General features: G+C 35.8%; 1 protein-coding gene across 2 annotated transcripts; it reads right to left on the reverse strand.

The window, feature by feature from the left end:
• Window positions 1–12,266: 12,266 nt before the first annotated feature.
• On the reverse strand, window positions 12,267–14,873 carry LOC112723027 (small ribosomal subunit protein uS2). Of its 2 annotated transcripts, none has more exons than XM_025774245.2 (5): window positions 14,566–14,873; window positions 13,585–13,847; window positions 13,233–13,430; window positions 12,832–13,054; window positions 12,267–12,547 (listed from the first exon to the last, which is right to left on the reverse strand). In XM_025774245.2, exons 1-5 carry the CDS (start codon window positions 14,720–14,722, stop codon window positions 12,459–12,461), a joined length of 930 nt encoding a protein of 309 aa, XP_025630030.1. In that variant the 5' UTR covers window positions 14,723–14,873; the 3' UTR covers window positions 12,267–12,458. The 2 variants fall into 2 exon arrangements, with proteins under 2 accessions (XP_025630030.1, XP_025630031.1); XM_025774246.2 differs by having other exon boundaries at window positions 12,267–12,541; window positions 14,566–14,852.

A 14,873-nucleotide genomic window follows, 5' to 3' on the forward strand; every position in this document is an offset into this window, starting at 1 on the left:
ATGATCCAAAAGTTTGATGAATAATCGAAGTTGTTTCCGAGTGTCAGGTTCTAATTCGACTGGAGGTCTTGATGTGGCAGCCTTGAAATTTCTGGAACAGGGACCGGAACTTTATTCTTGGATAATTTTATTCAAAACAGAAATCAGGTCATCCAAGGTAGCACTACTTGGAGTGGTAGGAGCATTCGATGTCTCTGGTCTTGGTCCCAGAGGGGTTTGGAGTGAAGGATCAGGTTGTAATTTTGGAGGGGTCTCAAAAATCTTGGATCGAGAGGAGTCTGAATTGGTGGTGTCAGTGGCTTTAGAAGCAGAATCGGAGTCTGAAACCGTTTGGTTCTCTTTAATTAGTGCAGCTTGATTGTTTGGTGAAGTTGATTCAAGTCTATGTGTCTCTTCTGGAGAATGATGCAGAGGATTTTCTGTCAGATCGATCACTTGTGTTATGTGAAGAAGAGGTGGATGAGTAGCAAGAATCGTTTGTAGGGACCTAGTGAATTGGATTGAATCATGTGATGTGGAGTGTTCTGGGTCGATTTGTTGTTGAGAAATTAGTTGATCGAGAGCTCCAGTGAAAGAAGCCGCCTGGACAACATTAATGGGCTAATATAAAAGGTACACAATTATAAGTTTAAGATCTATTTTTAAACTAAATAAGAAGTATATAGTGAAGGATGTGTTACCTGAGGAATTCTGGACCTTAGTATTAGCTGAGAGCCAAGATCAGAATCGGCTGCATCTTCTGATTGAGAGGAAGCAGCGAGAGAATCCTTGTTGGTTGGTTCACTTTCATCATCGCTTTCGCTTGATGATTGCAAAACTAGCTGTTAAAAGTTCAGGATAAAAAAGTTTTAAAAAATGTATAATAGTAATATTCGAAGGACATTTCAAATTTGAAAGTGGAGTTATGAATAGAAGAATTACTCTGCGAGAAGTTCTAGTAGGAGTCCTTCTGATCTTATGTGGTGGTGGTCGAGCAGCTTCAGCTTTCCTCTTGTGAGTTCTTTTTGGGGAGCTTTCAGTAACAGTTACTCGAATAGCCATTTGCTGAATTTCTTCTAAGGTACAAGTATACCTTGAATAATAAGCAGTCCACCATTCCATATAAGATTTGGTGATAAATGAACTGCATTCATAAATCAAGAAGTTGAAGCGGTCTCTTCATTTTTGATTTTTTGAGAGGCAAGTGTTGAAGTCTTCCTGAGATGTCAGGGTAATCTGACAGAATGGTTCGCTGTGTCGAGGTTGAGGAGTTAGGATGGCCTGAGAAAATTCCAATTGTCTTGCAATCAAGTGAGGAGCGTACAAGGTTATTTTAAACCTTTCCTTCTTATATTGTGGCAACCCTATTGGTATCACTTGAACAGCCAGTAGGTGTGCCCAAGTTCGATTTGCAAGTTCGCTTTCCTCATTAGTGTTTGGAAAGAGGAAACGATCGAGCCAGGCAGGGCCGCAGTTGCGACGCAAAAAAGGAGTGAAATTGAGTTGATCATTGTCAAAATTTCTGCAGGAATGGAAAAGAGAAAAAACAGCCCAAAATTTGTCTTCGTCCGATTGAGCGTTTGGAAAATTGGGCTTGTAATAAGATAAGCAAAAACCCTTGATGTGATGTTTATCAGTGTTGCCCCCTGCAGGTTTTATCATGTAGTTTTCGAAAATGGCATTGAGCCATAATTGAAGAAGCCAAAGTGGACCTCCTGTGTTGATTATTTTGTTGTCCTGGAGGTCATAGACAAGTAGGCCAAGTTCTTCAAAAATTATGTCCTAGAAGAAGTTTGGCCAAGTTAAGAGCTTTCCCCTCATGTAAAAGAGCAGCTAGGGGAAGAAAGATTTTTGACATCTGTACGCTTTGGGAATAGAATAGAACTGCATTTAACCAGTAAAATAAGAAGGCAACATGTTCATTATCTGTGATTTCTGTACCATCTTCACCCATATTATGGGCGATGAAGTCACTGTATGGGGTGTTGAAGGTGACATTGTACTGGCGCTGAGATTGCATGTCAGGGGTACAGTCTGGAGAATTTATTGGGAGTCCTGTAATAGCAGCTACATCGAGGAGAGACATTCCAATCATTCCACAAGGGAGATGGAAGTTATTGGTAGTTCTGTTCCAGAAGCAGGTTACTACTCCAATCATCCAGGGATGTGGTGTGAGTGAGAAGTGAGAAAGCCTTAACAGTTCTTGTATGCCTACGGCTCCCCAGGAAGCACCCTTTGTGGGTTCGAGGCGTTGGTACCAAGTGGTAAAGTCAGACCCTCAAGGTTTAATTTTTGGATTATTTCGAAATGGCTTTTGGTTGATGAAGTGAGAGATATTGAAAGCTTGGTTTATTAATAAATCTTTTCCTTCGACATTAGGGAAGAAAGAAAGCTTTTTGTTTGCCCTTTCAAGAGTTTCAATTGGCCCGAGGAAGCAGTGTGTATCTACACCGATTGTGAAGGGGATTAGAATCCTGGTATCATTGACTTGTAGATGGGGGTCATCAATGATTTCATCATTGATTTGATTAAGGATGCGAAGAGATGGTGGAGATGACGGTGCTGTTGCATGGCCTTTACCCTTATCTTGAGAAGTAGTACGAGATCAGAGGAAGACCCACATTGTCAAGGAAAGTTGAAGATTAGAGATTTTGTGGGAAAATTCTTGATGTAAAGGGAGTTCAGAGAATGAAGAGTTCAAGAGATTTGAATGACGAAGAAAGGGTGAAATTTAAAAGTGTCATTGTAGCCGTTACTGTGAAAGGAATGCAAATAGAGGTAACTTCGTGAAGAAGATGAAGTGGTAGAAAGAGAAAGCGCAAGTCTCGGGAGACGTGTTGAGTGGCTCAGTGGTAATGGGGAGTCTTAAATGACAATTATCATTGGTTTGAAAACTGATGTCTTTTGGATTAAGTGCTTTATTGTTTGATAATAATATCGAAAGCAACCACATTAATCCAAGGGGGCAATTTGTTGATCGAAAAAATATTTTCGATAACAAGGAGTTGAATTGAAATGAGTTGAATATGGTTTCTCGAGAAGGTATGCTTGTAAGTCCGAATTTGGAGGTAATTGGTGCTGATGTGGATTTCGATAGTTTTGTTGATCGAAGTAAGCCAAATCAAGTTGGAGATTCGATTCGAAGAATTAAGTAAGGCCTTCGAAAGAGCTGATCGATTAGTTGTAGAAGTGGGAAGTTAATAGCTTTTATTGCACGAGGAGATCATGGAGAATGTCTTCAATTTTGCAGCGGGAACGGTTACCAAGAGAGAATGCGCTTCAAAATTTGAAATGCCATATTTAATTATAATTAATTGTAAATTAATGGGCAGTTATGTAAGGTTAGCCTATAAATATTAGGAATTCTTAGTGAATAAGGGTTGGAACTTTTACTCAGAAAAACACTCTAGCACTCTCACATCCCAGCGAATTCCTGAGTTTGCATTCGAGTTACATTTTCTGTAGGGTTCCTTCCACCTTCTCCTTTCTTTTAGTTTATTCTTTCTGTAAACTTATCATTTCAATTAAATTTTATTTACTAAATGTCCTTTACTTTTTTTGTTCAATTTATCCTTCTGCATTTGAATCTTTTATGTTGAAGTCCTTTCGATCCAATCAAGGGCATTTTACCGTCTTCTTTTAATTTTATTGCAAATCTTTTCATTTATTATTTATTTAGCTTTCAAAACTTTCAATTTCTAAGTTTCAATTATTAATTACGAATTTACTTTATTTTAATTTTCAAACTTGGTCTAATCGAAGACGCTTTTGATGCACTTCTAGAAAACTGGTACTCGCACAGAGGAGTAGGTTTCGCTCCCAGACCATTAGAATCGAACCACCATCAATTTGCTAAAAATCGACAAAATAATATTATTTTCAACCAAAATAATAAAAAATAGTACATAATTGTAATTTTTTTAACTAATAATTATAAATTTAAGTCGCAGTTTAATATAGTACCTTAGGACAGAAGGTAACCATTGCTATTCACAATTGACTATTATTTTATACGTTTCATATTTATTTTATTGTGCACATCAATTAAACTATGCTTTATTATTTCATTTTACATGTTTTGAAATAATGCCATCGTATTATAAGGATGAGATTAATTTTCATAATCTAATACGTCTTATTATTTTGTTTGTTATTTGAATACTATCCATAAAAAATAGTTACTTAAACTGAAACACTGTATAAAGAGAGACAAAAAAATTTTAGATTTATCGTTCTGTTTGCTTCTTAAACCTCACTTAATATACTCAAATTTAATAGCTTTGATGGTACTGATTCTTTGTAATTATTTAAAAAATCTCAACTTTCTCTTTCTCTCTCTAACTTTCTCTACGATTTTAAACAAACTTAATTTTGTTATTAAATAATTTTTTAAGTTTAGAATATTTTTAACTTCTTATATAATAAATATATTTTAAATTATCTAATGTATAAAAGGTTACATCTTTTCATGTGTATCTTTTTTTTTCGCAAAGACAATCATTTTATTAAATGGAAAATTTGGCTTTGTCCTCGAAGGACAACAGAAATTGAAGAGGTGGCACTCGCCAATACAAACAATTCATTGATTAAAGAAAACTAAGAGATACTTAAAAAAGGATAGCAAAAGATAGCTCTGCAAAACTCGTCTTTGCCTCTAGTGGCAGCCTGAGCAATCTCCAAGTTTGAGGAGTTTTTGCCTTCAAACACCTTTAAGTTTCGAGCTATCCATATTTGCCAGAGGGTTATTGCAGCGAGACATTTTCTTCGAATACCATTGTTGCCTGAACCCATGTTCTTCATATTCAAGACCCACCATTTCCACAACTCATCATAATCTCCAGGTATGTTAGCAATTCCAATTTCTGACCATACTTGAGCTGAGTGTTGGCATGTAATTAAACAGTGCAGAACAGTTTCTTCCTCAATTTGACATTTGGGGCAATTTGATGGGGCTGTGGGATTCTAACTTGCAGTTTCTTTCTTACAAGTATGCCACCATGAACCGCTTTCCAGAGACAGAGCCTGACCTTAGCTAGACACCTAAGCCCCCAAATTGAGCGCCATAGCTCCTTCTGGTGGAAAATTTATGGAAGGTACTCCTGCGCTAAATGGAAGAATTGAAAACTAATCTAATAACCGGTATTTACCAAGTAAGAGCCCTTTTTTCCTTTCTCTATATAAGCTTGTCTTGTTCACCAGTTCTAAGAGTTTGCAAGATGTTTTGAGCTACTGTATCTGTGAAAGTGTTACAGATTAGGTCTTCATTCCAGGAGCCATTAGGAAGCATTAGCTGATTGACCCATATTAGATTATTATTTGAAACATTAGTCGATTCTCTCTGGATTCTGTCTTTATTGTTTTCCCAAACATCCTCAAAAATTTAGACCTGAGTACCTTGTCTGATCTGCCAGTTCAAACCTTTTTTGAGCACGTTTCTGCCTTCAAGAATGCTCCTCCAAGCCCAAGAGGGGTTTTGACCAATCTGGGCATTCATGAAGGGGGAATAGGAAAAGTATTTGGCTTTGTAAACTCGGTGCAGCAAGGAATCAGTTTTCTTTAGTATCCTCCAACTTTGCTTTCCCAACATTGCCAAATTGAAGGCTTTCAAGTCCTTGAAACCCAATCCTCCTTGATCTTTATTTCTGCACACAGTGTCCCACTTAATCCATTGAAGTTTTCTTTCATTCCCTCTCTGACACCACCAGAACTGCATCATTTTCCTTTGTATGTTGTCTATGAGTGATTCTGGTAGTTTGAAACAACTTAGGATGTATATAAGCACAGCAGAACCCACAGACTTAATAAGAACTTCTCTAGCACTAGCCGATAGTTAAAATCGCTTCCATTGATTAAGTTTCTTGGATACCTTATCTTCAATGTAGCTAAAGGTAGTGTTTTTTGATCTGTTCACAACTGCAGGGAGGCCTAAATATTTATCCTGTGAACCAACGTGTGGAACCCGCAGAATCTCTGCAATCTCATTCCTCATCTCCTCAGGCGTGTTCTGACTAAAGAAAACCGAGGATTTGTTTAGGTTAGTAATTTGACCACTAATCTCACTATACTCTTGAAGTAGTCGAAGTAGATTTTGACATGTTTGAGCGTTGGCTCTTCCAAATAGAATAGAATCATCTGCAAAAAATAAGTAACTAATGGTAGGACACCTTCGGTTTAGTCGTAGACCTGAAAACTCATGTCTCTATTCACTCTTGTGGAGCAGATGAGACAATCCCTCTACACAAATGAGAAATAGATAGGGAGAAAGGGGGTCTCCCTGCCGAAGACCCCTAGTAGGCTTGAAGAAGCCATGAGAGAACCCATCCACAAGAACTGAGTAGGAAACCGTAGTCACACACTCCTGCATCCAGCCAATCCACTTCTGACAAAATCCCATCCTCTTGAGCATTTCCCAGACAAAACTCCACTCAACTCGGTCATAGGCTTTACTCATATCCAACTTCAATGCCATATCAAAATCACCCTGCCTCTTGTTCTTCAAATAGTGCATAAATTCATGGGCTATAATTATATTATCACTGATCAACCTACCCTTAATAAACGCACTTTGATTCATACTGATGATTTTATTCATACAAAAATGCATTCTATGAACCAGAAGCTTTGAAATTACCTTATAAAACACCGTACTCAGACTAATAGGTCGAATCTGAGTCATAGAATCAACACCTGTAATCTTTGGTATTAAACAAATTTGCGTGTGGTTCAGGGAACGAAGCATTTTACCTCTAGAGAAAAAGCTAGCACATGCCTGAAAAACATCATTCTTGACAACCTCCCAATAGAATTGGAAAAACCTTGCTGTGAACCCATCCTCACCTGGCGCTGAGAAAGGATTGACAGAAAAAATAGCTTTTTTAACCTCTTCCTCTGTGATGGGTCTAGTGAGTATGCGGTTCATTCTATCATCTACCTTCCTTTCCAACCCTTCTAGAGCATCTTCGGAGTTTTTAGGATTTGAAGTAGAAAAAAGCTTCTTAAAAAAGGATTCGGCTACCTCCCCTATACCTTCCGCATCAGTCCGGTATAACCCGTTCTCGTCCTTCAGTTTCTCTAACCTGTTCTGTCTATTCCGAGCATGAAACTTTGCATGGAAGAACTTTGTATTTTGGTCACCCACCGTAACCATTTCACGCGGGACTTTTCTTTCCAATATCTCTCCTCCTTCTCATAAGCATCTTGAAGATCATCTTCTAAATTTAAAATGAGGCGCTTATCTGCTACCTGACCTTTCTGTTTTTTAGCTTCCAATTTTTTATTAAGCTCCACAATTAGCCTAGCCGAGTTATTATGATTGGTATGTTGCCATTCTACAAGTTTATGACGACAGTTTTTCAATTTACTGAATAGAATGTACATCGGTGACCCTGAGAAATTTTGTTACCAAGCTTCCTTGATAATGTTTTGGACCTCCTCCAACTCATACCACCTTTCTTGGAATCGGAAGTGTCGCTTCTATTTTCGAACTTGCTGATCAGTCTGAATAATGATTGGCCGGTGGTCAGAACCCATATCCTCTAGGTGTAGAGCCCTTGCATTAGGATACTCCGCCAACCATCTGTTAGAAATGAAGCATCTGTCCAGCCTCTTTCTTATTAGATTTTCCCCAAATTGTCTATTTGACCAAGTGAATTTGCAACCATCATAGCCAATGTCTCTTAATCTGCCCGCATTAATGAAATCATTGAAACCTGTTACAGAACTTGCTGGTTTGTGCTTGCCTCCTTCTTTCTCATGCTAAGCCAAAATTGTATTGAAGTCTCCAATCAGCAGATAATGTTCTCCAATGCCTTCAAATCGCTGAAGAATTTCCAAATATTGGGCATTACGTTGCTATTCTTCGCTGTGAAGGTGGACAGCAATAACTACCCACAATATGTTCCTCCCTTTATCTAGCCAATGAAAATGAATAAAGTAGCTTTCTGCATCAATAATTGTTACCTGAGCGTCAGAAGTCCATTCCAAGACTAATCCACCCGCCATACCTTGCGGTTCCACGCAAAAATTTTTTTCAAATCCAAATCTTTCACACTGTCTCCTAACAAACGAAGAGGTATTTTTTGTCTCACATAAAAATACCACCTTGGGGGAATGGGATCTTTTGATCCCTTGTATGTTGTGAACTGTTAGGGTCTTCTCTAAACTCAGACAGTTCCACATCATCATCTTCATTGGCTTTGGAGTGCCAATTGCGGGTTGACACCCTCCCCCGGTTCAGGCATATTCAAATCTTTAGCGTCTTCATGCCTCCACCAAGTTTCATCCTCAGCTTCCTCTGACCTCTTTTTAACACCCCCTGTAATGTGAGAATTAGAATCAGTCTTCCTAGCCAAGTGTTTAATTTTTGGCTTTTTGATAACTGGCCCGACCTTCAAATTGGTTCTTTCGATCTGCTGACAATTACGTACATCAGTAATAGGATTTCCTTCTTTTTTTTACTCTCTAGAAAACTTTCAACACACACAATTGGCTGCTCCTCCCTATTATTCTCTCCCTCCTCATTGATACTAATCAATTCTGCTAGAGGCTTTGTAGCAGTAATCGAAACCTCCCCTCTACTTGTTCTCGTTTCCTCCATGTCAGCGTTGTTCATGTTTTTCTTCTCTTTTACAGATAATGATGTCATACTCCTAAGGAGATTAAATGGAGTGGGCTTTCTGGCCTTATTCCTCCAGTCACTTGAGTTTGAACCCTGATTTGTTTGGGAGTTCTCTTTCAAGTGTGTAACCCTTTTACTTGTTTGTTCTGCCTTCATCCACTCTCCCTAACATTCCTCCACCTTCTCTCTCTTCACCGTGTCATCTAGCAGTGTGTTGCAGCTTTTCACCTCGTGCCCCAGATGGCCACAATAGGAATAAAAATACCCTATTCGCTCATACTTCAGATCTACCTCCATAACCCGACCATTTAGCCCTGCAATCCTCGCAGATTTTCTCAGTTTCTGAGTAACATCAAGGCTAACTTGCACTTTTACAATCCTTGATTCCCTTCCTTTCATTGTAAACAGTCCCACATCCAACACGTCACCAATAGTTGCACCAATTTTTTTCCCAGTGCTATTGTCTTACAATACTCTGGGAGGCCCCATAGTTGCACCCAGATCGGAACAAGGGCAAACTCTTCAGCATTAATACACATCTCCTTGTTCCATTGTTTGATATTGATTATGTAGTTTTTGAGAAGTCATGGAACCTCCTCCTCCACCCTAATTAAATCCTGCTCGTTATCAAAGAAGAATTGGAAGATGTTGTCTCCATGATCAGTGACATGAAAACCTTCAGGCTGTCGCCATATAGCAAACATTGCAGGTTCAATTGTGCCAATTGAGAAGGACTTATCAGACAGAATTCGACTTACCAGGCTCTTTCCACATACCTCCAGCCCTTCTTTGATATCATCATCATCGAAGAACACCACTCCATTCTCTTGTGATCTCTCTCGATCCTCCCTTCTCATATCTCCTACTCCTCTTTCTTCCATTGATTACGAAAACACCAACCGAGTGAGAATTAGCACGCGGAAGTGCAAAATTAGGATTTTCCACGCAGTAAAACTTTAAAGCACCTAAACCCTAGCAGAGCACTTGAAACCCTGTTTGGGTCACTTTCATGTGTATCTTGAAAGTTAAAAATTAAAGTTAAATGATATTAGTTTTATTATTAAGTATAAAAATAAACATAGTCCGAATGATATTAGTTCTTTTATTAAAATAGAGAAACTCTATGAAAGGCTAATATTAAGTCCCATATTATTATATATGAGAACATGTACTATTTATTATATTATATATAATTTTTGTACCATATAACAAAAGATGAAATCTGTAAAGTCAATACAAAGAGTTGACCATGACTTTAGTTTTCAATTTTTTTGGACTATATTTACTTTCTAACAAACCATTTTATAAAGCAAATTATAAGGATAAAATAATCATAAAATTTATTTTAAAAAATTTAATAACCTTCCACTAAAATAAAAACAAATTTGTTACTCATCTAACCATAATAACCATAAAAACAAATTTTTTAATAATATAATTAACTTATATACATTATCTAAATTAAATATTTTTTGTATTATCTAAATTTTTTTGGCTGAACATTATTTAATTCTTTATCTAAATATATTATTAAAAATATTTTTTGTCTAAATATTTTAAAGTTAAACATTATTAAATATTTAAATATTTAATTTAGATATTAAACATTATTTAAAAATATTTTTTGTCTAAATATTTTTAAAAATATTTGTCTAAAAAATATTAAATAATTGTTATATTTGTCACTAAAATATTTTTTGCCGAGAGAGAGGAGGGAGTTCTTTTAGGGTGTTCCGGTTTTGGGTGTGTATACATGTAATAAAAAAGATAGAGTACGTAATAAAATTGTGAGAGTACATAAATATAATTTGTGTATTTTTTATTAATACACAAATAAAAACCTAATATTAGATAATGTGTGTATTTTCTAAAATATTTTTTGTCTAAATATTTAATTTAGATAAAGAATTACATCTAATACCACCTAATATTTAAATTTAAATTTTCATATAATACAAATATTTTCATATCATCTAACATTATTTAAAAAGAATACTGTTTGATATATTGAACATTATTAATGTTTAAGAAAAATATTTTCATATCACCTAGCGTTCTTGGTATAAAATGCGCCAAATTCTTAAGTATGACTTTTATCTTCTCGTAACATGTAATGTGACACGTTTTTTGATATGTTCAAATTTTAAGGTATTTATATTAAAGTGATTAACTGCCATCTCAACAAAAAAAATGTAACATTCAGTTTACTATTTTTTCTCAATTATTTTTTTTGTGAGATATTTGTAAAAGCTACTTGGATTCGGTTTTGTTTTTTTTTTTTTTTTTTGAATATCTTGGTGAATAAATGCATTAATTATGTTTGTACGGTCAACAAATAAAATGCAATTGTAATGATTTGTATTTAAACTCAACTCTTTTCAAACTTTTTTCTTTGTGAGGTCTCATTCATTTTGTATCAAATATCAAATATTAATATTTTATCTATATCTATAACAATATATAATGCCAATACATAGGTTTGGTGTCCAAAATTATTTTCTAATTTTACCCTTCCTAATAATTTATCCCACTATATCTATTATAATATTCCAGATTTTTGAAAATTAAGTAATTAATTATTTATAAGTTATTATAGTATATTGAGATTTTGTTTTTAAAAAAATTATTTTTAATAAAAATAATTAAATAGAATTTTATAATTATTGAAGTTTAATTTAATTATAACTTATTCTATTAATTTGAACTATTTGTTAAAAACTATTTTGATAGGTAAAATTAAGTTGATATTTTATAGTTATTATTATTATTATTATTATTATTATTATTATTATAAATAATTAAATACATTATGCACATATAATAGAAAAAAAATATATTATCAACAAAGGTATTAAGGAAAAAAAAACAGAAATGAAACTTGGCTTTTATATATATATATGACTGTGTACACCTGACCCTTTATTTAATGGAACTATGATACCCTGATTAGTATTATTATTTAATATTAATTTCTTTGATTCCTTTCTTTTGGCTTAAGCCATTAAGGACAGAAAAATCAAGAAAAAGGCAAGCGTATGGCTTGTTTACATTATGTATATGAGGCTATTAAGAAAACAAAGTTCAAAGAAAAGCCAAACGTGGCTTGTTCACATACATGTATATATATAGATAATGTGACACCTATCCTTTTTATTTCATTAAGCACTTATCCCCCTTTATTTCATTAATTACCTATCATTAGCCTTTAGTTTCTTTTCTTACCACTATCGAACCTAAGCAAATAAGAAAGAAAGACCAACCGTGGGTGAGGGAGAAAACCGTAACTGCATTGATGCTCGGCCTTCGATTTTTTGAGATTCATAACTCCAATAAAAGATTTAATCCGATAAAAGTGTTTATATCTTTTCCCTCTTCGTGTTAGCGTCACTTTTGTCGGGGAGTTTTGAGTTTGGCCCTCTTCGTGTTAGCGTCACTTTTGTTGGTGATGTAACTCTCCTTCCCTTTGAGTTTGGCCAATTGAAGTTAATTTTCCATTGCATGTTGTTGGAAATTGATTAGATATGCGACATTTTCTTAACAGTTATTAAATGATGGATTATTGTCCATAGTATGAACAGTTTTAAATTTTATTCTTACATAGTAAGTTTGAATTTCAATTAAAGATGGGGCATCCGAAAAATTGAGATAATAGGTCAAAATATGCAAAATGTGATTGTAAGGTTATCCCGATATATTCTTTTGTCTCAGCAAACTTCAGTACCATTAGCGGTCGCAACGGAACAATTAAATTGTTGAAACAAACCAAGTATCAGTATGCTAAATCAAAATTTTACAACTTCAAATATCAAACCTACAGGAAACGATGCATCTATCCTAAACAAAAGAAAATCCCATACTCATCCTATTCCCAACCAGTGGGAGCAACAGCTCCGGGTGCCGGAACGGAAGGCTGAGGAGCTGGAACCGGTTCCCAATCACCTGCAGCTGCAGCTATAAAAAGAACTTAGGTCAAACAAATTGTGATCTTATATTTTTTTAACAAGACTATGTTAAAGCTGTAAGAGTTTCTACCATTTCGAGGGAGAACCTTTGAAACACAAGAACATATTAAAAGCTTGATGCAGCAACTATTACGCATCCAATTTATTAGGAAAAAGGGGGGAGAACAAATACGGACGTAAAGAGAATGACAATACAACCAATCAAACTGAAATTAAATCACACAAATGACTAGCATATAACCACAGATCCAAAGTTGAATAAATTATTCTTACAAGCATCTGGGGCCCAGTCAGCAGGCGCAGCTGCAATAGGTTGTTGTGGAACTGCCTCAGGCCAGGGTTGTTCTGTGACAACCGCCCATTCACCATCAGCTGCGGGGAAACCGGCAATGCCAGCAGCACCAAAGTCTTGAATGGCATATTCTGGGGCAGCTGGTGCTTCCTCCTCCTCTTGTTGCTTGGCCTCTTCAGGTTCTCTATAGAAGAATAGATCCACCTACAAATGAAAAGTTGACATAAATTATCTAATATTGGAAGGTTACCACAAAATAATATTACTATCTTACAAGAAAATATGAATTTCTAGACGCTTGCACGTACTGAAAGAAAACTTGTTCTGAATCAAGTGCAAAGTAACAATAGTTACATTCATAAGAGCAGAAATAAGTTTTTACCATCACATCCCATTTAAGCCCTGGACGAATAATACCCCTCATCTGCAAAACCATCCTTGCTAATAGCCAAAAAAGACAACCAATACTGTGCTTCCCCTTATTATTGGCAGGAATGCCAACATCAACATACCGCATTGGAGAATCAGTGTCGCAAAAGGCAATGGTTGGAATATTTCCAAGAGCACCTTCCTTAATCGGCTGCACAAAAATGGAAAAACAAAAATGAGATCAACTAATAGCAGAATTTCAAAGCCCCATGAAAACATTGGTAGTTAAAAGTGAAAACATATTATATATACAACATTACATCCTCAACACAACCAAAAAACTCTTTGAACATCTAATGTGGTACCTGATGATCAGTCCTTGGATCAGTCAGAATGAGAAGGCGAGGCTCGTTATAGGATGTCTGCATCTGATTAGTGAATGTTCCAGGAGTGTGCCTTCCAGCAATTGCATTTGCACCGGTGTATTGGGCAAATTTCAAGACTGCCCTCTGACCATATGGCCTAGCAGACTGAACAATGATATCCTGCGGATTCTCGATGGCGACAATAATCCTAGCAGCAAGTTGGAGCTTCTCCCATGTCTTGCCAAGGTTAATTATGTAAATACCTGGTAACAGGAAATACTAAAAATCAACAAAAAGATAAAATGCGTGCTTTGTTCAGTACAATGTACAAACAAAAGAAGAGTAAATTGACAAAAGTACACATAAAAGAGTTTGGGATGGACAAAAATACCTACAAGATTCGTGAATACAAAAGTATTCTTCAGATATTGTTTTCGATAGACAAAAGTGTCATACTGTTAGTAAGGTTTGATATTTACAAACCTTTAATGTGTACTTTTGTCCAATGAAAACAATCTTTGGGTGTACTTTTATATTTATAAATCATAGCCTGTATTTTTATCCACCCCAAACTCTTTCACGTGTACTTTTGTATATTTATTACTGAATTAGAATGATTATAGGCATCTTAAGGTTTGATAAATTTTGGAACAGAAGTTACCCGTTTATAACAAGCTAATAAAAAGCACATAACAAACAACAGAACCCTATAGACACGAAAGATAAATAAATAAACCGAAAAGAAAATTCACGAATGAGCAAGGAATATATAGACAGAATAAATAAATAAATTTCTACACAGATCTCTGTGTATTTAATATGAGCAAACGAATATCAGAATAAACCCCAAGATATAACGTTACAAAATCAAAATGCCCTTCAAATTCACCACAATCGACTCACGCTTCAATCATATTCATATTCACAACCAAAAAGTAACCGAGAAAATAAGAAAAAATTATCAAAAGAAGAGTGATTTACCATCATTGCGGCGTTTGAAGACATAGCGTTCCATCTGGAAGTCGCAGTTTTTGGTTCCCAAATGCACCTCAGCCGCAAGCATCATCTGGATGTCTTGCTCCTTCTGAGAGAGCTGGCGCGGCGCAGCGGCGGTTGTGGTGGCGGCGGAAGTGGCCATAGTTGCGGTGGAATTTGGTCTCTTGAGAAGATTTGGAAACGCTTGAAGGTCCAAGTAGTAGCAGTGGCAGCGGCCAGAGGAAGAAGGTTTGACGAGTGAGGGTTTTGAGGAGGCACTTCTTCTGTTTCTCTCACATATATATATATATATA

Source organism: Arachis hypogaea, chromosome 11 (assembly GCF_003086295.3).
Source record: "Arachis hypogaea cultivar Tifrunner chromosome 11, arahy.Tifrunner.gnm2.J5K5, whole genome shotgun sequence".
In the NCBI taxonomy this organism is placed as follows: Eukaryota; Viridiplantae; Streptophyta; class Magnoliopsida; order Fabales; family Fabaceae; genus Arachis; species Arachis hypogaea.